At 40.0% G+C, this 22,306-nt stretch overlaps 1 protein-coding gene across 5 annotated transcripts in view; it reads right to left on the minus strand.

Annotated features, from left to right (window-relative positions):
• Positions 1-22,306, minus strand: part of LOC112157752 (adenylate kinase 7) — a 38,718-nt gene that overhangs the window by 12,158 nt on the left and 4,254 nt on the right. For 3 of the 5 annotated variants that reach the window (XM_024290727.2, XM_024290726.2, XM_024290725.2), the window contains 9 exons: positions 21,163-21,312; positions 20,910-21,038; positions 20,718-20,823; positions 18,731-18,859; positions 18,583-18,654; positions 17,471-17,668; positions 17,194-17,405; positions 16,967-17,125; positions 16,110-16,892 (listed from right to left, as the gene is read on the minus strand). In XM_024290727.2, the coding sequence (XP_024146495.1) occupies positions 16,860-16,892; positions 16,967-17,125; positions 17,194-17,405; positions 17,471-17,668; positions 18,583-18,654; positions 18,731-18,859; positions 20,718-20,823; positions 20,910-21,038; positions 21,163-21,312 (1,188 nt within the window). In that variant the 3' untranslated portion in view covers positions 16,110-16,859. Of the gene's footprint in view, positions 1-1,299; positions 1,392-16,109; positions 16,893-16,966; positions 17,126-17,193; positions 17,406-17,470; positions 17,669-18,582; positions 18,655-18,730; positions 18,860-20,717; positions 20,824-20,909; positions 21,039-21,162; positions 21,313-22,306 lie in introns of those variants that run through there. The other 2 variants (XR_004947270.1, XR_002921203.2) reach the window with 2 other exon arrangements.

Below are 22,306 nucleotides of genomic sequence, written 5' to 3' on the forward strand. Positions count from 1 at the left end.
ACCCACCACGTTTTCCAGCTGAAGACAAAAGTTTCCTTCAAATGAAGATTTTTATGCTTAGTTTGTGAAAACCCCAAGACTTTTGTGAAAGATTTTGGCCCTAAAATGAAGTGCAAAGCTCTTTGTGCTTAAAAGAGATGGATGCTGTTTATGTCAAGATGTTAGTAACAGTTTTTGAAGTTCTGGCATTTGCAGACGGTGCAGAACTGTGACAGCTTTTACATTTTAAGGATGCACAAGATAAAGTTTAGGAAGAATCTCCCTCATGATGAGATATGGGCTGTCTGCAGCTGTAAAATCCGGTAAGAACCTGTATGTGTCAGGAAGTGGTGGACCGGGCTTGGTGGCAGAAACTTAAAATATTAAATGAACTCAAACATGACAAAAAAAACCCATTGAGAACCACTTATATCTTATAATTGTCATGAGTATTTTCTTTCATCAGAAGCAACTTTAACTTTGGAAGAATGCAACAAGACCAAATCCGAATTCTTCCTCTTGCCCACATTTACCTCTGCAAACGGAGAGTTATGGAAAAATAGTCTTTGAATTCAGATCTTACTTCCACTCGATGACGTCACCAATAGTTAGTCAGCTATAATACTCATTAGTGATCAGCCGCTACTTCCAATCAGTAAAGTAATCAATTAATCAGTCTCTCAACTTTAGCCTAAGTATCTTTACCCTTGAAGGGACTTTACCGCAAAGAAGAAAAATAATGATCTCTGAACAACGACGTCCTTTTGAATATTTATTGAATAACATGAGGTTAAACAAGCAGAAGTACTGGACGTAAAAGCATGGAAAGCAATGAACATATGTGGAACACAGAATATAGTATAGCTTCACTCTCACATTCACACCTAGGGGCAATTTAGAGTCACCAATTCACCTATGAAGCATGTTTTTGGATGGTGGGAGGAAGCCGGAGTCCCCGGTGAAAACCCACGCATGCACGGGGAGAACATGCAAACTCCACACAGAAAGGTCCCAGCCGGGATTCGAACCGGGGCCTTCTCGCTGTGAGGCAAGAGCGCTAACCACTGCACCACCGTGCAGCCCTAGCTTTAACCAATAACTAGAAATAGATAAATGAGAAGAAAAGACATACAATATTAAGGTGAGAAATGCTAAGTGTTTGGCTGCATTAAGTGTGTGTTGTGTTGTTACTGAGCTGAGAATAAGCTATTCTTAAAAGGGGGAATTCAAAACGGGGCAAAGATGTTACTCTTACAAAAATAGTTAATCTTTGTTCTAACCACCAGCAGTTGACTGTATGAGCGAAGTTCGACTTCTCACCATGCGGTCTGGAGATCTGGGTCTGCTCTGCCAGGAAGGGTGGTTGATCCCGTTCTTAGCTGGATGCTTCAGGCGGGCCGTGGAGGCGAGATCTGCAGCCAGGCGTAGAAGGAAAGGGAACCTATGGTTATGCTGGTTCTGCTCCGTTCAGTCACTTAGCTTCTGGGGTGGTCGAACGATTTCTCTATTCCGTTTTGTGACCAAAAAGTATAAGTCGCAAAGCTGGCCGGACAATGAAACGTATCGAATGGTCTGGCCAAAAAAATCAGTTTCAAAATAAAAGCATCAAAAATGGTAAAATGTTGGAATCAGTCTATGAAATAAACTGGAGACAAAAATGTTGAAAAGGAAGAAAGCGCGCAAAAAAAACATGATCTTAAGACTGAAAGAACTTGTGAGGTTTCTGTTCTGTTCCTGTTCTGGCTTCTGGCTTGTCAGCCTGTTGGCTTAGAGGCGTGTTGTTGGAGCCATGTAGATTTACTTTAGTGGATGTATGAAATTTACAATTTATTTGGATAAAATAATTATGAAATTAGATAGTTTATGTTTATGTAGTTTATATTTGTAATTGGCTCCTCCCCACAATCAGCAGCCACCTGCAGCCAGGTGAGCCCATTTAACTTGGCGTGGAAGCCAGGAGGATGAGGAGCAAAAGGTTTTTTCATAATCGCAAAGCACGCAGATAATCAGAACAAATAGCAAACAGAACACCAGAGACATTGATCATTTTTTTGTTACAGGAAGCCAACCACGGACTCGTTTTGAAAATAAACCAACTTTTATTTTTACAAGATGATCTCCGCGAGTACTTTATTTTTTGATTGCGAGTCGGAAACACGCTCCTCCCTGGAACGGCCAAGGTGGCCGTAACAAGTTATGAAAAAACCTGCAAGACTCAAGAAACCGGACTTTTTTCTGGAGATTCGGCGCTCAAACATTCAGCTGCAAAGTAAAGACGCCAGCGCTGAGGAGGTGTTGCGCAACACATCAGCTGAGCAACGGAGCGTGAGTAATGGAATCAGCTGATTGCGTTTATGAATGAACGATCAGCGGTGTTTTTTGGACATGTTCATAAATGAAACCAAGGGTCACTAAAGGAGAGTAACCCGTTTTGCTTTGTTGAAGAAGTTTGCTTTGTTTATGAAAGACAATGCGGGGCGCTGAGCAGGAACAGGAGGCGGAGCAGCGGCTGTCAGCGTGCATGGCGTCACGACGTGCCAAGCTGGCTGTATGCACGCGCAAGAGGAACGAAATCAAATCCCTGATGGTGGATGATGTGAACCTTGATGACTTAAACAGAAACTATGAAGCGTTTATGGAGTCTGTGCATCAATTCAGAAGTGTTCATAAATGTGTGCAAGAGTTTTTGTCTGAAGAAGATAAAATAACTGATTATGAAGACTGGTTTGAACCAAGAATGATGAACATTGAATATTTCATTAAAGAATTCAAAGAATGGAGAGAACATCATGTTGCACAAACCAAAGTTAGACCACAAGACAGTGTGTCACAAACCAGCTCATTATCTGGGTCCTCATCTACTCATTCTGCCAAACTGAAGGCCAAGGCTGAACATGCTGCACTTGAAGCTGAGGCGGCAGCTTTGAAGAGAAAACACATTCTACTGCTAAAGGAAGCGGAGTTAAGAAGTCAACTGGAACAAGTTGAAATAGAAGGAAAACTTGCTGCAGCTAATGCAAAGATCTTAGCTCTGCAAGATGATGGTGAGAATGTGGACAAACAAGAAGATGGCATGAATGAATACCTTGACCAATACAAACAGGAGCAACATAAGGATGAAAGATCTCCTGTTGAAGAGAATAATGTTGATGAAGAGGACGAAACAGAGGAGGAATTCAAAAGACTGGACAGTGCACCAAAAACACCACTACAGACTTTCATCAATACTACACCAATTCAAGCGTTAAGGAGAAGAGCAAACGTACGTCAACCAACTCTGAGCCCCCCTCAGACATCAAGAGCTAAAATTAGCCACAATGCAAGCAACAATTCAAATCAAGCTCAAACCGACATTGCTCAGCTGATAATTTCACAACAAAAATTGTCATCGCTGCCTGTTAGAAATCTCACAGTTTTTGATGGTGATCCTCTGACATACCTGTCTTTTATGAACGCATTCCAACATCTGATTGAAGAAAAAACTAATAACAATCATGATAGACTGTACTATTTAGAACAATTTACATCAGGTTTGCCACGTGACCTTGTTCGCAGTTGCTTACATATGGATGCAAATAGAGGTTATGGTGAAGCCAAACGTCTCTTGAAAGACTACTTCGGGAATGAAATAAAGATTTCACAAGCTTATTTAGACAAGGCAGTGAACTGGTCTGTGATTAAAGCTGAGGATAAAAAAGCACTACATGCCTATGCATTGTATTTGAGAGGATGCTGGAATGTAATGCAAGATTTAAACTATATGGATGAACTTGACAATTCCTCAAATTTAAGATTAATTGCTTCAAAACTGCCCTATAAACTTCGTGAAAAATGGCGCACAGCAGCATATGAAATGCAACTAAGGTCCCAAAGGAGAGTCAAGTTTCAGCATCTGGTTGAATTTGTGGAGAGACAAGCCAGATTAATGATGGATCCGTTGTTTGGTGACATTCAAGACCAAAATCCTGCAAAAAAGACACTCTCAAGAAACAAAGCGCTTGAAACAAGAACATCAAAACCAAGAAACAGCAGTTTTGCGACTTCTGTGGCTGTGAACACTGAAAGTGAAAACACATCGGCAAAATCATCTGTCAATCTAAAGCAACAAGATGAACTCAAAGTTTCTCAATCCTGTGGCTATTGTCAAGGAAAGCATGCAATAAGTGAATGCAGAAAGTTGAGATTACAAGAACACAAAGACAGAGTTGATTTTCTGAAAACCAAAGGACATTGTTTTGGATGTTTACTTAGAGGACATTTGAGCAAAGACTGTAAAAAGAGACTAACATGTCAAGTATGTCAAATGAAACATCCAACAATTCTACACAAAGAAAATGTAAAGACAAAAGAAGAGGAAACAATGACAAAGGAAACTTCAATAAGCAATGCGCTTATTTCAGCTCAGGATGCAACTGGGGCCGGAAAAGACTTTGCACTTGCAGTTGTCCCTGTTCGAGTCAAACTGGCAAGAAGCAACAGGAGCATACTGACCTATGCATTCTTAGACCCTGGAAGTACAGCGACGTTTTGTACCACAAAACTAATGGATCAGCTCAACGCTAAAGGACGCAAGACAACAATTATTCTACAGACAATGGGACAGGAGACACCAACAAAAACCTATGAAATTACTGGACTGGAAGTAGGAAATTTAAATGGAGATGTTTATTTGGATCTGCCAAAGGTTTACACACAAGGTCAAATACCTGTATCCAAAGGCAACATCATCACAGAAAAGGACTTGAAGAAATGGCCTCATCTCAAAGAAGTCAAACTGAAAAGAATTGATGCTGACATTGACCTACTCATAGGAACCAACGTCCCAAAAGCAATTGAACCATGGCATGTTGTGAATAGTGAAAATGATGGACCATTTGCCTGGAAGACATTGTTAGGATGGGTTGTCAGTGGACCACTAAAGACAAGTCCCACAACTGAACCAGTCGCAGTAACATCTAACCGCATCTCTGTTTTGGAACTAAGAGACTTGCTGGTGGAACAGTACAACCAAGACTTCTCTGAAAACAAATATGAAGAAAAGAGAGAAATGTCAGTAGAAGATAAGCAATTCATGAAGATAGTAACAAATTCTGTATGTTACAAAGATGGACATTACCACTTGCCTCTGCCACTGAAGAACAAATATAAGGCCCTGCCAAACAATTACACGATGGCTAAAGAACGCACCCAAAGTCTTAAAAGGCGCTTCAAAAGGGATTCAGAATATGCATCTGAATACACAGCATTCATGGAGGATATGCTCGAGAAAGGATATGCAGAGAAAGTACCACAAGATCAAATTACCAACAATGATGGACATGTATGGTACATACCGCATCATGGTGTCTACCATAAGAAAAAACTCAAACTTCGAGTTGTGTTTGACTGCACTGCATCGTATCAGGGAACTTCTCTAAATGATGAACTTCTCCAAGGACCCGACTTAACAAACACGCTTATTGGAGTTCTTCTGAGATTCAGGCAAGGACAAATTGCAGTTATGGCTGACATCGAAGCAATGTTCTACCAAGTGTGCGTCAATAAGTCGGACAGAAATTATCTACGTTTTTTGTGGTGGCCTAATGGAAATATCAGCAAAGAATTGGAGGTGTACAGGATGAACGTCCACCTTTTTGGAGCAGTGTCCTCTCCAAGCATCGCCAACTTTGCACTGCGTCAAACAGCAGAAGACAACAAATCCCATTATGATGAAGAAGTGTTGCAAACAATCAAAACCAACTTTTACGTTGATGATTGTCTCAAATCACTGATCAAAGTTGATCATGCAACCAAGTTCTGTAAAGATCTAGAAAGTGCTTGCAAAAGAGGTGGATTTACATTGACAAGGTGGGTCAGCAACAGCCACGAAGTTCTGGAATCAATTCCTGCCTGTCGCCGAGCTCCGCTGATGCAAGAAATGGATCTGGGTAAAGAGCATGGCCTGATTGAACGAGCACTTGGATTGCAGTGGAACGTTAAAGAGGATACGTTTGTATTCAAGGCTGCTGCAAAAGAAAAACCTGCCACGAAAAGAGGAATCTTGTCTGTAGTAGGTTCTGCTTATGATCCACTTGGGTTTCTTGCACCATTTGTGCTAAAAGCTAAGCAAATCCTTCAAGAACTCTGCAAATCCAAATGTGGGTGGGATGAAACCATCCCAGAAGAATACACAAAGTCCTGGCAAAGATGGTTGAGAGAGTTGAACCAGCTAACTGGATTTCACATTGACAGATGCATGACTCCAAAGAACGTAGATTCTGTTGAACAAGCCGAACTTCATCATTTTTGTGATGCAAGTGAATCAGGTTATGGAACAGTAAGCTACCTTAGATTCACAACCAGCCAAAACCAAATCCACATTGCCTTTGTTTTTGGAAAGGCTCGAGTGGCTCCAATCAAGCAGATCACAGTTCCTCGGCTGGAGCTCACTGCAGCAACGCTGGCTGTGAAGATTGATCGGATGCTGAGAAAAGAAATGCAAATGTCACTCAACGACTCCACCTTCTGGACAGATAGTACAGCTGTACTTAAATACATCCACAACCAAACCTCAAGATTCCATACCTTTGTGTCGAACAGACTGGCAATAATTCATGACCTTTCATTTCCCAAACAATGGCGACATGTGAACTCAAAAGAGAACCCTGCAGATGATGCTTCCCGTGGACTGCATGTGGACTCATTCTTGAAATCAAGATGGCTTAAAGGACCAACGTTTCTACAAAAGACAAAAACTGAATGGCCAAATTCATCACACGACACTGATGTGATTTCAGAAGAGGACCCTGAGGTAAAGAAAATCGCCATAGTTCACAGTTTGAACGTAGAAAAGGAAAATCCAGTGAACACTTTGATCAACTACTTTTCTTCATGGAGCAAACTTCTGAGAGCCGTGGCATGGATACTGAAAGTGAGAAAAGGACTGCATATAATAAGTCAGAGAAAATCTGGAAGACTGCTTCAGAACCAATCTTTGAAGGCAAAATGGCATGAATGCCAGACAACCAGAGACACAGGACACTTGGACATAGAGAATATCAGAGAGGCTGAGAAAGCACTAATTCGTTTCGAACAATGTCACCACTTTAGAAAGGAGGTTGACTTGCTGGAACAAGGAAAACCTGTGAGTTTGAAGAGTTCCATCTCCAGGCTAGATCCCATCATGGAAAAAGGCATCCTAAGAGTTGGAGGTCGAATAAATAAAGCTACGATCTCTGAAGATCAAATTAATCCAATAATTTTACCAAAGACTTCCAGAGTATCAACTCTCATCCTTCGGCACATTCATCACCAAGTAGGTCACTTTGGAAGAAATCACATGTTGTCTCGATTAAGACAAAGGTTTTGGCTGCCACATGCTAACACTCTTGCCAGAAAGATCATCAGAAAATGTGTCTACTGCCAACGTATGCAAGCAAAACCTGCAGTGCAAAAGATGGCAGACTTGCCTGAAGATCGTATTAAACCAGATCTGCCACCCTTCAGTCATGTTGGAATTGACTACTTTGGACCTATAGATGTAAAACGAGGAAGATCACATGTGAAACGATGGGGAGTCATCTTCACCTGTCTGGTGAGTCGAGCTGTACATTTAGAGATGGCGCATTCTCTCACCACAGACTCTTGCATTAATGTGATTCGCAAATTCATTTGCCGAAGAGGACCAGTTCTGAGCATCAGAACAGACTGCGGAACCAACTTTGTTGGAGCACAAAGAGAGCTAAAAGATGTGTTAAAGGAAATAAATGAAAAGAGGCTAAGTGATTCGCTTTTGTTGGACGGTGTGAAATGGATCTTTAATCCGCCTCTAGGAGCACACCATGGAGGAGTATGGGAAAGACTAATCAAACTAGTCAAAAGGACTCTCATGTCAGTTCTAAAGCAACAGACATTGGATGATGAAACGCTACAGACGGCACTGTGTGAGGTTGAAGCAATATTAAATGATCGACCAATCACACCAGCTTCAAATGACCCCAAAGATTTGGAACCCTTAACGCCGAATCACCTACTCCAACTGAAAACGAAAGCAACTCTGCCACCAGGACTTTTCATTAAAGAAGATCTTTATTCAAGAAGAAGATGGAGACAAGCACAATATTTAGCAGATCTTTTTTGGAAAAGATGGATTAAGGAATATCTTCCCCTCTTACAAGAGAGAAATAAATGGCACCACAAGACACGAAATCTTCAACCTGACGACCTTGTCATCATTGTTGATGACAACGCACCAAGAAGTTCATGGACTATGGGACGTGTGATGAAGACCTTTCCTGACGCTCAGGGTTTCGTGAGAAGCGTCTTGGTGAAAACCAAGACCACCGTCCTTCAAAGACCCATAAGTAAGCTATGCTTGCTGCAGACTGACTGACAGTACAGACAGTAACAAGACTCTGACGTAATCAGAGACTATACAGACCTTTTGACCTGGATTTCATCTTAGTTCTAAGATCAGGTTCAGAGTAGCATAAGCAGTAGCTTATAGCCATACTTTATTATCGTTATTATTATTTAAATGGGGATTTGATGAATTGGCTCCGATTAATTAGTTAATATTAATATTAGTAATTGTCTTACTATCGTTGCAACAATTAGGGGCCGGAATGTTGGAGCCATGTAGATTTACTTTAGTGGATGTATGAAATTTACAATTTATTTGGATAAAATAATTATGAAATTAGATAGTTTATGTTTATGTAGTTTATATTTGTAATTGGCTCCTCCCCACAATCAGCAGCCACCTGCAGCCAGGTGAGCCCATTTAACTTGGCGTGGAAGCCAGGAGGATGAGGAGCAAAAGGTTTTTTCATAATCGCAAAGCACGCAGATAATCAGAACAAATAGCAAACAGAACACCAGAGACATTGATCATTTTTTTGTTACAGGAAGCCAACCACGGACTCGTTTTGAAAATAAACCAACTTTTATTTTTACAAGATGATCTCCGCGAGTACTTTATTTTTTGATTGCGAGTCGGAAACACGCTCCTCCCTGGAACGGCCAAGGTGGCCGTAACACGTGTTGTTGAGCCTGAGAAGCAGCTTGCTCTGGCGTGCGCGCCAGGGTTTTGAATTTGGGAGGCAGGGCCAGAATCGCCCAATCCGTGGGGATTTGAGGTACTTTATGATTGGAGGTAATTTGCATGTCCCAATGAGCTCTGTCTATGCAAATATCAGGGGTGTAACTTTATTCTGGTCTGTGGATGTGTTTATTCGTAATGCTGAATTAACAACAAAAGTGGTTTCTATCAAACAAAGTTGTCAAAAAGTTTGTAAAACCCTATATGTATGTGTGGATCCTGTATGTGGCACATAAAACTTTTCCCAAAGTCCACATAAACACAGAAAAGCAATTCTCCAAGCTTTGACGGTTACACATGATTAATTAATGGATTTTAACCTCAAAGTAGTTGTGAATCTTCTTCTGTAAGGAATAAAGGTTTGATTACACACATGTAATAATATGACATTTCTTGGTGCTGTAGAGAGATGTTTTACATGTTAGATCCAATGAACAAAAGCCCTGTGATTTAAAACATAAGAAAAGTTATGAAGGGTCACATGTTTCAAACAAAGGACTCTGAGAGTCTGTCGGGAATTCTTCCACTCTCCAGGGGGTCAGTCTGCTGGAACCAAGACTTTTTTGAAGTTGACAGGCTGAAATTAACCAGAGTTTTGAATGCTAAATAGTCAGGGTTCTGGCCCGGTTTAATGACTTACATCCAAGTGGGAGATGGGGGTTTCAGACAACTTTATGCCCCCCTTGCTGGGAGAGGACTTCGTTATCTTGAGAAGAGGCACTCCACATAAAAGTTGGGTGATCAAATGGTCAACACAGGTTATCACAGTTGTTTCCAAGGGTGTAATGCTACACAGTAGAGATGAAGATGTTGAGGTTCTCTTTGGGAGAGACCAGGATGGATCAGGAATGAATCCATCAGAGGAACAGATCATGGTGGATGTTCTGGAGATAAAAGAGGTTGGAGAAACCAGGAAAGAGGTCCTGAGGAAGACCAAAGAGTGGGTTGATAGATGACATGAGGGTGGTTGGTGTGAGCAAGCAGGATCCATGCTACAGGGCTTGATGGAGACAGATGACTCATCATGGCTCCCTAAAGGGAGCAGCCAAAAGATAAAAAAGAAGAAGCGTTGTCATGGCACTGCCCCATTGCCACCGAGCATCTGGCACTTGCCTTTTGCTAGTGGGAAAAACCTGACATTGCATGCTAGTACCTCATGAGATCCCTGAGGATGCCTTGGTGAACCTGACCTGAAGATCAGGCCTGAACGACCCTGCTAAAGGCTATCCCAGTTGGTCACACTGAGGAAAGAGTTACCCCTTTACCACTGGTGGACAGGAAATAACACACCCTTTAAATCTTGGCAACTCTGCAACTGTTTGAGCAATTAACGTAATTTCAGTGGATTCCACTTTTCTCAGCTTTCAGAATCCGTTGGAATTACAAGAATCACGTAAACAGTCAAGGAGTTACAGTAATCCAACAGCTCTGGTGTTGAAGGGTCTTGGGTCTATGACTTGATATAAGTTCAGACTTTGAAATGTTCATGAAAACAAAAGATACTCTGAAACATCATCTGAACTTGTCCAAAAGTAAACTCAAAAAACAGTTAATCCTCGTCTGGCGTTTGGGGAGGAGCTGCTTCATTATCTGTCCTGTGTTTGGAATACCAGTAATCGGGTTGCTCCACACAGAGGTCGCTGCTCGGAGATGTTTGGCTCTGGTCTCAGTCTTTTATTTAATCTAAGCTTCCGTTGACTCAGCAGAACAGCTAGGAAGACATTAGACATGGTACTTAAAGTGACCTTTGTGATGCAAACATACACACAAATCTCTCAACATGCCCCATGTTTGACTGTAGAGCCAAAATGCTCAGAAGTCAAATCATAGAGGAACGCTACTGTGAACACAAGTACTTTTAAAAGTGTTTATCCTTTAATTTTTCTGAAGCAGTTTCACCCTCCTTAGATGTCTTAGCCTTAGTTTAATCAGAGATTTGTGATTAAAATTACTAAATTCTGTAAAGCAAAATTAATTCTGAAGTTATTTTTGGTATTTATTTCGTAAAATATACCCCATAGAAAATTAATGAGAAATTGCTCGAATCCTTCAAAAACTTTGTGCATTTTCAAACTAGTGAAGTCCCACATATCATTTCAGTTAGATACCATTCAAACGTTAAAATGTTCAGCAGTCTTTTTTTTTTTTGAATATTTTCACTTTACTAACCAACTGAACGGTCTACGATGTTGATATTTTGTTCGGGTCATCTGCGTTTCCCGTACAGGTTTTCCACTCTTGTTTCCACTCGTACGGTTGTGACTAAACCATAAGTGCTTTCATCAGACGTGTGAACAGTCAGTTAAAGAAGTTACGAGTTTGAACAGACGCTCCAAGAACGTTATTGTGATGGACCAAACACAGGCTCGTGCACTGAAGATATTAAAACGATGATGCAGCTGAATTCTTAGATCTGAAGAAAATACAAAGAAAATTAAACTTAATGTCATCTCAGCAACAGCAGATACACAGATAAAAGTTAAAGGTTTCCCACAAAGTTTAATGTAAGTAATTCAATAGTGAAGGTTGTTAATTTTGGCTCATACACCCCCTGCATTCTAAATGGTAAAAACAGCTTAATTAAAAGCACATTGCAGAAGAACAGAACCACTCTGAGCAGCAGGAATGCTACGGACTCTCAAGAATAATGATCTCACCAGGTTTCAGAGCACGGATCACCTGGTTCCTGTTAGCTGCTTCTACATGATAAGTCTGTCATTACATCATAAACTTGGAAACAAAAATCATTCGGTCCAGTTAAAAGGCACTTATAGACTGCAGAAAGCTGATTACAGGCTTTTTTTAAGTTGATGACATTCCTCACAAATGTTGTTGCTTTCTGCTCTTTGGGACTGTTTGTAAGCCGGTGGAAGAACTGAAGAGTGGCTTGAAGTCAGTCCATTCTGGGACAGTTTGTGGCACAGGGAACAATTTCCAGCCTCCAAAGAGGTAAAAATGTTTCATTAGAGGATATAAACTCCAACTCAGAACTTTAACCCTCACTGCAGGCAGACATCCTGGAAATTGCAAAGATTCGATCACATCAAATGAGTTTTCAGAATGAAAATTTTCTTCTGAATCTTTACTTTCTAAATGTTCTGATTATTGTTGGGTCATATCTTGTGAAAATCACAACAAATCTTTTGATGTTCTTAGCTAAAACAAAGCATAACTTGAAGCGAGCAGTGATCCTTCATTATATCGTAGCTCACCTTTCACAGGCACTTTTTTAGTGTCATTTTAAACGTTTTTTCCTTACAGTCAACTGTTCTGTATCCTGATTGGCTGTTGATCTCTGTCAATGGATCTCTGTGCCATGTCTTCTGTACAGAATGTCTTATGTTTGACACATTTACATAAATCTCTGATTTTTAATTAGATTTTTGTTTAAATTCTTTTATATTGGACCTAATTTTCTATGAAGATTCGAACTTTGAGAGTTTAAACAAAAGAGAAAAGTGTGAAAATGTTCATGTCTGTTTGAGAAAAGTGTAGAAATTCTGTAGTGAGGAGTTTGACTGCTTTTAAACATATAGAATAATTGTAAAAAATAAAGCCGACTACTTTGCCGATTTCAACAATCTTGGATTATATTTATAATGTAACTTCTGCAATAAACAAGAAACCATTGGCACATAAAACTAGAGTTTCTCCATGATGTTTTCTTTTTCTTGAAATGTTTTTTTTCTTAGTCTAAAACAATAAAAAGAAGTTTTAAAGAGATGATAATTAAAATTTTGCTACTATAAAAGCGACCAGTTAAAAGAACATGATTTTAACTTCTACAAACTTAACTTTTTCTTTGAGCAGTTTTCTGATTTTTTTTTTTTGGTTATTCTGGGTATCATCTTCCTTTAGCTGGTTTAGCACCTGAGTTCTGATTTTTAGCAATTTCTTTATGATTCCATTTTTTTCAGACATTCTTTTTGATCTTTCCTGCAGTATTTTTAGCATGTGCTTGTACAGAAACATTTAGCTTCTTTTCTCTTCTCTCTGGGCAACATTTTTTTTAGCTTAATTAACATTATCTTAATTCATCCCATTTCTATTGAGGTTGTTTGACTTTTTATTTTTTAACAATTTTTCAGTTTTCTTTCTTAATTTTAAGCTGAATTTGTATTTGAATTTTTTTATCTTTATCTGGTCACATTTTGTGTTCATGTATGATCAGCATTGCTCTGCAGTATTTTTCTTATCCTGATTCCATAGGCTGTATCATGAACTGATCTTGACTTATGTAAATATGTTGAAGACCTGTAGATCTGCGATCAGCTCAGGCAGATTGTGAACCTCCTGAAACCAGACTTTCACAGATATTAAAAACTGTTGGATGAAACAGACGCAGCATTCAATGGGTGACTGGTCTGCACGCACAGTAAAGCGTCCACATGCTGTCAGGTTGCCATGTCTGCTCCATTATCCAAAGAAAGCAAACACGGCAGTTAAACACAGGTTTGTGGAGGAGGTCGGTCTGGTTGACATGTGTCGCTGTAATAGTTTACCGCTTTATTCCTAAAACAAGAGTGAGGTGTTTGTATTAGCATGACAAACAGTCAGTGGTGTGTAGGCGTTTGTGTTTCCACGTGCACAGACTTTTATAAAACAAAGTGGATGAAAATCTACTGCACAGTAGTACACTGAGGAGCTCAAACCCCAGAACTTGAGTCCACTGGAGGTGTGGGTTTAGATCAGGCTCGAGCTGTGACACAAACATGATGGGTTTGTGGTGGGGAGTCCTTGTGGGGGCTGTGGGGGTTCTAACTGTGTTGTTTTATCTGCTGACTTTCCAGTCACAACAGCCTTCTCCACCCCTGCAGCAGTCTAACATGCACGCACACACACTTTAGCAACCTCTTCAGTGGTGGTCATCCAAACATCTGCTGTTCTGAGCTGGACCACACATACAAACCACACAGGCCCACTTACACGTTTGCACACCTACACTAAGACTTTGTGTTAACTTGTACTGATAAAGAAACTGAACCCCCAGTTCTAAGCTACCGCAGTCTTCAGCCTAAATAGGAGCCTAGAATTAGTATTCTACCTCAATAGAGTGAGTCAAACGTCCAAACACGGCCTACAAATTCTCCCGAGGTCAGTGAAAAGGCTCTTCTTAGGCTATGGGCAAAAATTCCACAATTCCACAGCGTGGCAACCTAAATGCAAGTTTTACAGCAAATTCAACAGCGGCATTTGTAATCGGGAGGTGTCAGTCGCAGCCTTAATCAAGTGGTAACTTGTGAGGTAGAGCTGTCAACTTCTGGAAGATTCTATGTTTGGTTTTCCGCCTTCCACTCCCATGTGCCAAAGTGTCCTTGGAGAAGACGGCAAGACACTGAACCACACATTGCTCCGGGTGGCTATGAGTTGGCAGTGTGTGCATGAGGATGCAGTGAGTGTGAATAGGACTCAGACACAAGAGATCAAGTGTGTGGGATTACACACTTACACTACTTAGTGTTCAAATGATTTGAACTTTATTCAGTGTCTAAAAAAATATCTGTTGTGTTTTTTTTTTAACACTAAACACTGGAATTATAAAGATTCAACACTGTGTTAAAATTCAACAACAACGAGTGTTGTTCCAACTCAATACACTCTTCTCATGGTGACGTCAGACAAAATGGAGACAGGTCTGAAAATGTGAAAATTGACTTCCAGTGTTCAGGTTTAGAACAGCAAAGCTGACATCTGAACGCTGTTTAATACAATTTTACTTAAATAATACAAGGTAACTTTACCAATTTCAACAGAAAAATGAACAATATTTATTTATGAATGTCCTGCTGAACTGTATTTTCATTTCCTCTCTTAGATCGTTCACAAATCTAAATACAAATGTGAATAATCTTTTAATATTTGAGGTTTTATTAAAAATATTGACCTTTCATTTGAGCAGATATTATACTAACAGGTTCTATTTTGATTGATGTTATTCTCATGTGTTTTAAATGCAATCAAGCACAAAAACTGATAGAAATTCATGTTAGACACATGTAATAGGAGCAGCCAAGATCCAGATTGCTGCATGTTGACTGCGTGTGTTTTAATTGCACCTAAGGCTAAATTTATCTGTTGTAATCAGAGGTATTTGTTGTTTTTCGGGGTATTTAAAGGGGAAATTGTAAAAAGAGGAATGCTTTTAATAGAAATATTTTTTGACGGTCACAAATTATTTTGATCCTTGTTTATCTCTATTATCCTGCAGGATCAGATACGGTCATGATCAACAGCAAAGAGGAGCTACGTCAGAAAATAACACAACAGTTAATAGTAAGAGGGAAAATCAATACAAGGATAGGATAACGCTATAATGTCAGGGTGGGGTCATCTGGACCCCAAAAGCACAAGGCTCTAGTGAAAATGCTTCTCACCTGTTATTTCACATCGTAGTTCACAAGGCTATTTCGTGTCAGGATTGTGGACTTTGGTTTTTTTATTGTCATATGGTCGTTCCTCATCACCCTTGACCACGTTGCATGTTCTGGAGGAGGATCGCGGGGCTGCTCCTCTACACGTCTGTTCCTGCAGAGGGGCTTACCAAGTCACCCCTCACACCTGCTGGGCTGAAGGAACCCAAGCTGTGTTCTGGACTTGTTCTTTTTTTTCTGTTCCTCCATGTCCCTTCTTACCAAGTGTGGTATTTTTTGGGCATCTGGGATTGGCCCTTTTGGGAGGGGCACTGTCAGGATTGTGGACTTTGGTTTGGTGTTAGTCAGTTCTGTCACGGGTTTTGGTCATGTCATGTTTTGAATTGTCCCTCTGTCATGTCAGTTTGTCATGATTTACCGCCGTCTTCATGTCAGTTAATTACCTTCAGTCTAGTTCAGTGTCTGGATTTTAGTTGTTCCTCGTCAGGTCATCTGTTCTGTTCTGCCACCTTTTCGATGCTCCCATGGTTTTTGTCATGTTTCAGTTCATCTATTAAATGTTTTACTTTTCTTCTTTTGTGTGTTTTTGCCTTTTTTAAAGGAGGAACATGTTTTATTTAAATTGCAAGTTTTTCATTTGTGCCATTTACTGTGAAAAATATGTAAGAGGAGAATCAATGTTAGTTTTGTATAGTTATAACTTTATTCTTTTAAGACAAATACAGCAGGAATCTGACAAACAAACTAATATTTCATAAGACTTGAATGAATAAATCCAGATGTGCAGGAAATCCTGACGCCTCATTTCTATAAGTTTGGGAACTCGGCTTGTTTAACGTTGATGGTGTGAAGGTTGTGTAACTGGATTATATCTTTGACTTTTCTTGCGACAGTGTTCTTTTTTATGACTAACTGTTTAAATCTTTGTAATTCTGAGTGTTTACAGCTGTTCTGTAATCCTCTATTCTTGGTGTTTACTCTGTTTTGGAGAGAGGTCTCCGTCCTGAAGGGATCCGCAGACAGTCGGCAGCTTGTTCTGAAGAACCGCAGAATTCCTCCTTTGAAACGCGTCGAACAACACCAGGACAAAAGGCGTCTGTCTGCAGACGCTGGTTTACAGAACATGAGGTGACCACTGCACCACCAGAACACATCAGTCAGCAGTCACACCAACCACTGTGGAGCTTTAGAAAAGTCTCTTTGCACCACCTGCTGTTCGACAGCGTGAAGTGCAGCAGTTTTCTACATTTTTGGGTCTTCAGATTTCAAGAATGCTCTTGAAGTTTTAGAGATTATAAACTAAATCACTTTCTGTGGAACAAACAACGAAGAACATTTGAACGAGGTTCTGTTAATGAGAGAAAATTTACCGATTAAAACATTAGAAGTCTCTTGGAAAGTCTTTGGTGTAAGCGCTGCAGCAGATCTTCTCACTCCTCTTCGTTCTTTAGCAGAAACTCAGCCTGCAAAGATCAAACCGGTGATCACTGCTGGTCTGCAGCCTTTGCAAAGTGGACGGTTTGTCGTGTTTAAATACCAGGAAGTCGACTGGGTCGTCGGGTTTGAGCGCGCAGCACTGCGTCATGGCCTCTGTGATGGTCGGCACCACGAACTCCATCAGGTAGATCCTCAGGGGAAGAGCCGCGGCCTCCAGCCGCTCCTTTTCCTGCCGCTGCACCTCCTGCATGCCTCTATGCTGAAAGACAGACGCAGCTGTTTGTTCCTTCCTGTGCGGATGATGGAGAAGTTCCTGTCCTGCCGTACCCACGCCTCATGCTGAGCAGCCATCTCAGCCAGAGCAGCCTCCTTCCTGCGTCTCCTCTCTGCTGCCAGCACCTGCCTCCTCTCTGCCTCCTTCTTTAGAGGATCTCCTTCCTTGTGCTCCTCGAAACTCCTGCTGTAGTTCTTGGGGAGTCCTACCACCTCTGTGATCCTCTTCACAACACCTACGTACTCCGGATCATCGGCACTCAGCTCTGCAGACCAACAGCTCAGCGTTACCACTGGCAGAGAGAGGCTGACGGTGTTCTACTGAACGTACCGATGTGTTCCGAATGGATTTCACGAAAATCAAAGAAGTCCAGCACCGTTTCCTCTGCCTCCTGCAGCCGTCTGTACCTGGACAGACGAGACAGGAGCTCATCCTGCTCCAGCTGAGCCTCCTCAGCCCCGCCCTGTGGGAGATCACGCACTCGTTCAGTCAGGAAGTCGTCGGACGCCTCCAGGGAAAAGACGTAATCTGGAAACGACAGAACAACTGCCTTTAAAACCAGTGGACCAGCAAATGTGGAGGAACTGTTGGGAAATCCTTTTCTAAATCTAATCACAATTCAAAGACAGTTGTTTTTAAATGATCAATTTGTGTCAACATGTATGACAGGGGCAACCAAAACCTAAAAAAGCTAAAATATTAGTTTTTAGAAACCGACTCAACATTTTTAGGATTAGGGTCACATAAATCTAGGTCTGGGTTAATAAAATCAATTTGAATCGATATAAGTTTTATAGATTGATTCATAAAAATAATGATCAATTTAGCACATTAAGGTAAAGTCCACTAGCTTGATGCTAACGTTTAATGGAATTTCCCATAGGACGGCTAATGCTAATGCTTGTTCAAACTAAACATACATTACTGACTAAATGAACATCTTTATAAACTCATAGACATGAATTTTACAAACTCTTTTAAGGAAATATTTTTAAAGTAACTATTTGTGGTCTAAAACATAGTTTACTTTCTTCTTCTTGTAGAATAAGGTGTAATGCTATAGCGTGATCACCACCTAGTGTCCAAACTGAAACGTCCTCCAGGAGAAGCAGAACAATGTTTCCAATGTTAATGATCTGAACATTTTAGTTAGAACTTCTCCTTTAGAGAATCCATGTAACACTGGATGATATTAACAATCTCATTATTTCACTGATACATTTACAGTATGTCAACTGGATCAGATTAATATAAATATAGTCAAAACATGTAGTAGATTATTAATGTATTTCTAAACAAATGTGTGTAAATGTGTAAACTCCAAATTGAAGTGAGAGGATCGATAGAAACGAAAAAAAAATTGAACCAAATTGATCCAGGCTCTTTGGAATCAAATTGTTTCTGGAAATTATTATTGATCCCCAGCTCTACATAAATCCCACCTGGAGTGATGATCTTGTTGTATCCTGGTGCTCTGGACTCCACGTCTGAATCCCGACTCTCTGTATCTTCAGCTAAACAAAGACAAACCAAACGTACTAAACAGCAAGACGGGTTAACAGAGAAGTGGAAGTAAAAGTAGAATCTCACTGGAGAAAAGCATGGATGCCTGACTGAAGGTCTCAGGAAGACCATCCAGAACAAACCCTTGGTTCCTGCACGGCTTGGAGTTCAGCTTGTCTTGCAAAATCTTAAAAACTTGACCTTCAGTCAGATGACCTAGAACACAGAACAGCAATTTAAGTTGATCATTGCAAACAGGTTTTAAAATAACTAAAAAAGTTTTTATTTTGTTTTGATACTTCTGCTGTGGTTTACCAGCTGCTTTGTGTTGCTTTAATATATTCGTAAGTTTATGTTTTCAAATCAAATCCTTGTCTTCCATCTTCTCTCATTCAAAGTTCTGTGTTTTCATGTTTTAATTAGTTTTTGTTAGATGTAGGTTGCCGTTGTTTGCGGCCTCACTATGATTTTTGGTAACAGTTCAAATGAGATGCTGCAAAACACGCAATATAATGTTGTCAAAGAAATGTAATACATTTATTAAGCTAATAAGCAGTTTATTAATTTGACAATCACTTCACTTTAGATGTTAACGAATCTTAACAAGTAAGTTAATATACTTTATTCGGCTTATTGTGCTAATAAATGTCTTACTAACACCCTATAAATACATTTATAATGTTTGTCAATGAGTTAATAAAGCTTATTAATGAACATTATTATAAAGTGTTAACCTGGTTTTCTTACATTTGACCCTTAAAAAAACATTAAAGCTAAAAATGTAGCACTTTTGAGTCAATTTACTTATCAACTGTGGAAGAACGCTCACCGCTTTTCTCCTTCAGAATCTGCTGGAATCTTGTTGATCGTGTGAAAAGTTCAACTTTTTAGTTTTTGAAATACTGAGTAAAATATGCCCTATATGAATGAGTAATTATTCAAATTCTTCAACAAGTTACTTAAAAATTTTGTGCATCTTGAACCCTCGTTTATAGTTATTTTAAATTAATTTGACATTGCGCCATTAAATTAGCATTGTGCTAGCTAATTGGGGTAATTTAGCTTCTACTGAGAATTTTTTAAAGCTAATTTTGAATAGTATTAGCAACATGCTAACGTTTTTGGCTACTGAGGTTTATGTTATTCTAATTTAAAATTTAGCTAATACTTTAGCAACATGCTAATGTTTTTGGCTTATGGTAACTACTGAGGGGGTTTTTTTTTAGACTAATTTGGAAGTTAACTAATATTTTCTCAGCATGCTAACATTTTTGGCTAATATGTTATCTACTGTGATCTGTTAGTTTACCTAAGGAGTTTGCCTAATATTTTAGCAACAGGATAAGGTTTTTCTTTTAAGACAATTTTGCATTTTACTAAGGATTTTTAGGCAATTTTGGAGTTGCAGTATTTTAGCAATGTGCCAGCTTTTTAGCCTAATTTGGCATCTACTAAGGGGTTTGTGGTCTAATTTGGAGTTTAGCTACTATTAAAGCATCACACTACATGTTTTAGTAAAGTCGGCATGTATTGAGGATTTTAAAGCAAACTTACTACAATTCTTTGAGAAATTTAAGTCAACTTCAGCAGACTTTCATAGTTCTTTAACAACATTTCAAATCTTTTAGCCAATTTAGTTTTTTTTTCAAATAGTTTTTTGCTATTTCAGCAAATCCTTCCAGCAATTAGGGTAGCCTAAATTGATTCAGCATTTTCAGCAAACAGCTTCAGGACCTTCAGTGACCAAATTCAGCAAAAAAACAACATTCACACTAGCATTATAGCAGGTAATGCAACTTTTCTAGTTTGACTTTAAATTTGATAAATTCACTTGGTAAGATGTAGTTTTTTGGTACAGTCTGGTTCTGCTGTGAGTTTTTTGCCCATTGCTACAGGATTAAAGCTTTTAATTTGTAAAATGTGGTCATTCATATAAAGACCATTTTTATATGAAATGTTAAAACAATTTGACCTTGCATTTTTTAAGACAGCTCTTGCGATGACTGTAAATTTTGTAAAGAAATGTATATCTGGATTTTAGACCATGCCCCTTTCATAGGAAACAGCAGCAAACCTTGACTGCTCTCCATGCTTTGGTTAATCTTCTCCAGTTCTTCTTGTGCTGCAGCTGCAGCTTCTGCACTGAAGTATCCAGTCTGGGATCTAAACAGCGTCTCTTTCTGTGGCACAGAGACTGAAGGTTTACCAACCAGTCTACCTTTGTTAATGTCATTTGAGTTCATCTGTGAGGCAGCTGAGGAACAACCAGTTGGGAGATCTTCTCCTTGATGATCTTTCCTGTGCTGATGCGGTGGATCTTGTAATGTTTGCAGATCATCTCAGCGACGGTGGATTTCCCAACAGCCGGGGGGCCGAGAAGGCAGATTCTGATTGGCTGAGAACAAAAGCAGAAAACCTGCTCAGCTCTTTTCTGCTGAAGATTCAACCAGACCAATGAGAAAACTGGACTTCAGACTTTAGAGCTTTAGTTTTCAACTAAAAGTGTTTTGGACGCCCACCTGCAGCTGTCTGCTGTCTTTGAACTCCTGCACCATGCTCTCCATGTTCTGCACCAGACCACTTTGACACCTCCAGTTCAGGCTCAGGAGACGGTTCACATTAGCGGCATCGAGGTGGAGGTCAATGCTTAGACGGTCCGTTTCCTGTGGCTTTACCATTCGTTAGAAAGGAAGACATTCAGGCAGCAGAAACCCTACAGCTCTCAAAAGTTACAGAGGATCTTTTTCACAGCTTACAGAATGGATCTACATGCAGGACAATGAGGTCCAGTTTGAGACCCCTGATTTAAAGGGTTAAGCTCCACCCTTCCCTCACTTGTAAACAAGAACTCCAGATACTTGTCCATCACTTGGTGCAAGCTAAACTTCTAGTCGAGAGTCGTGGCTTCTGACTTGAAGGTGCCATTTCTCATCATCTCCAAAAAGCAGCGATAAAATCCGGCGCTCTCTAAGCCAGTATTTCTCTACCCCCTGCCTGCATCTTCCAAACTCTTGTCCATAAAAGTCCTGTACTCATTAACAAAACCGGTGCCTGTCACAGTCCAACATGCATCAGGAACAAATTCTCAAGCAATTTACAGTAATCAAACCACACTCCTGATATGATTGTTCGTCCACACTACAGATAGTCTGCTGTCTGCCACTATGAGCAATTTCAGGACAAAAGTTTGTCCCTCCTTGAGAATTAAATACCAGAGCTCAAACTGTGGAGAATAGACCAACCCAACTTTGTCTAAGTGATACTACTTAGCCTACCCCACAAGACCGGCCTCTATCCCACACACTGATATGACATTCCATGTTCTGATAGTTAAAGTCCACTTTCATGGAACTGGGCCACCGAGGCACCCTTCCTTGACTCATGTGGTCCCATCTGCAAGTGATGGGGCAATGGGAAGGGTGGGGACCAAGTAACATCAGTGACCCTTGTTTAAACATCCCCACAGCTAAACTCTCTTTGTCTGCCACCAGTGGTGGAGTCTGTATGTTTGGAGCTCAAAGATCACTTAAGTTCTCAACCCTTTCGCCAAGAGGCAGTTTGTGTATGGAGTTAAATTGGGCCAAATGTTATTTCAAAACCCAAATAACACGAATTGAAAAAAATATTTGCGTTTGGCCAAAAAAAAAAAAAAAGTAAAATGTC

The sequence above is a fragment of the Oryzias melastigma genome, linkage group LG24, assembly GCF_002922805.2.
Source record: "Oryzias melastigma strain HK-1 linkage group LG24, ASM292280v2, whole genome shotgun sequence".
Taxonomy (NCBI): Eukaryota; Metazoa; Chordata; class Actinopteri; order Beloniformes; family Adrianichthyidae; genus Oryzias; species Oryzias melastigma.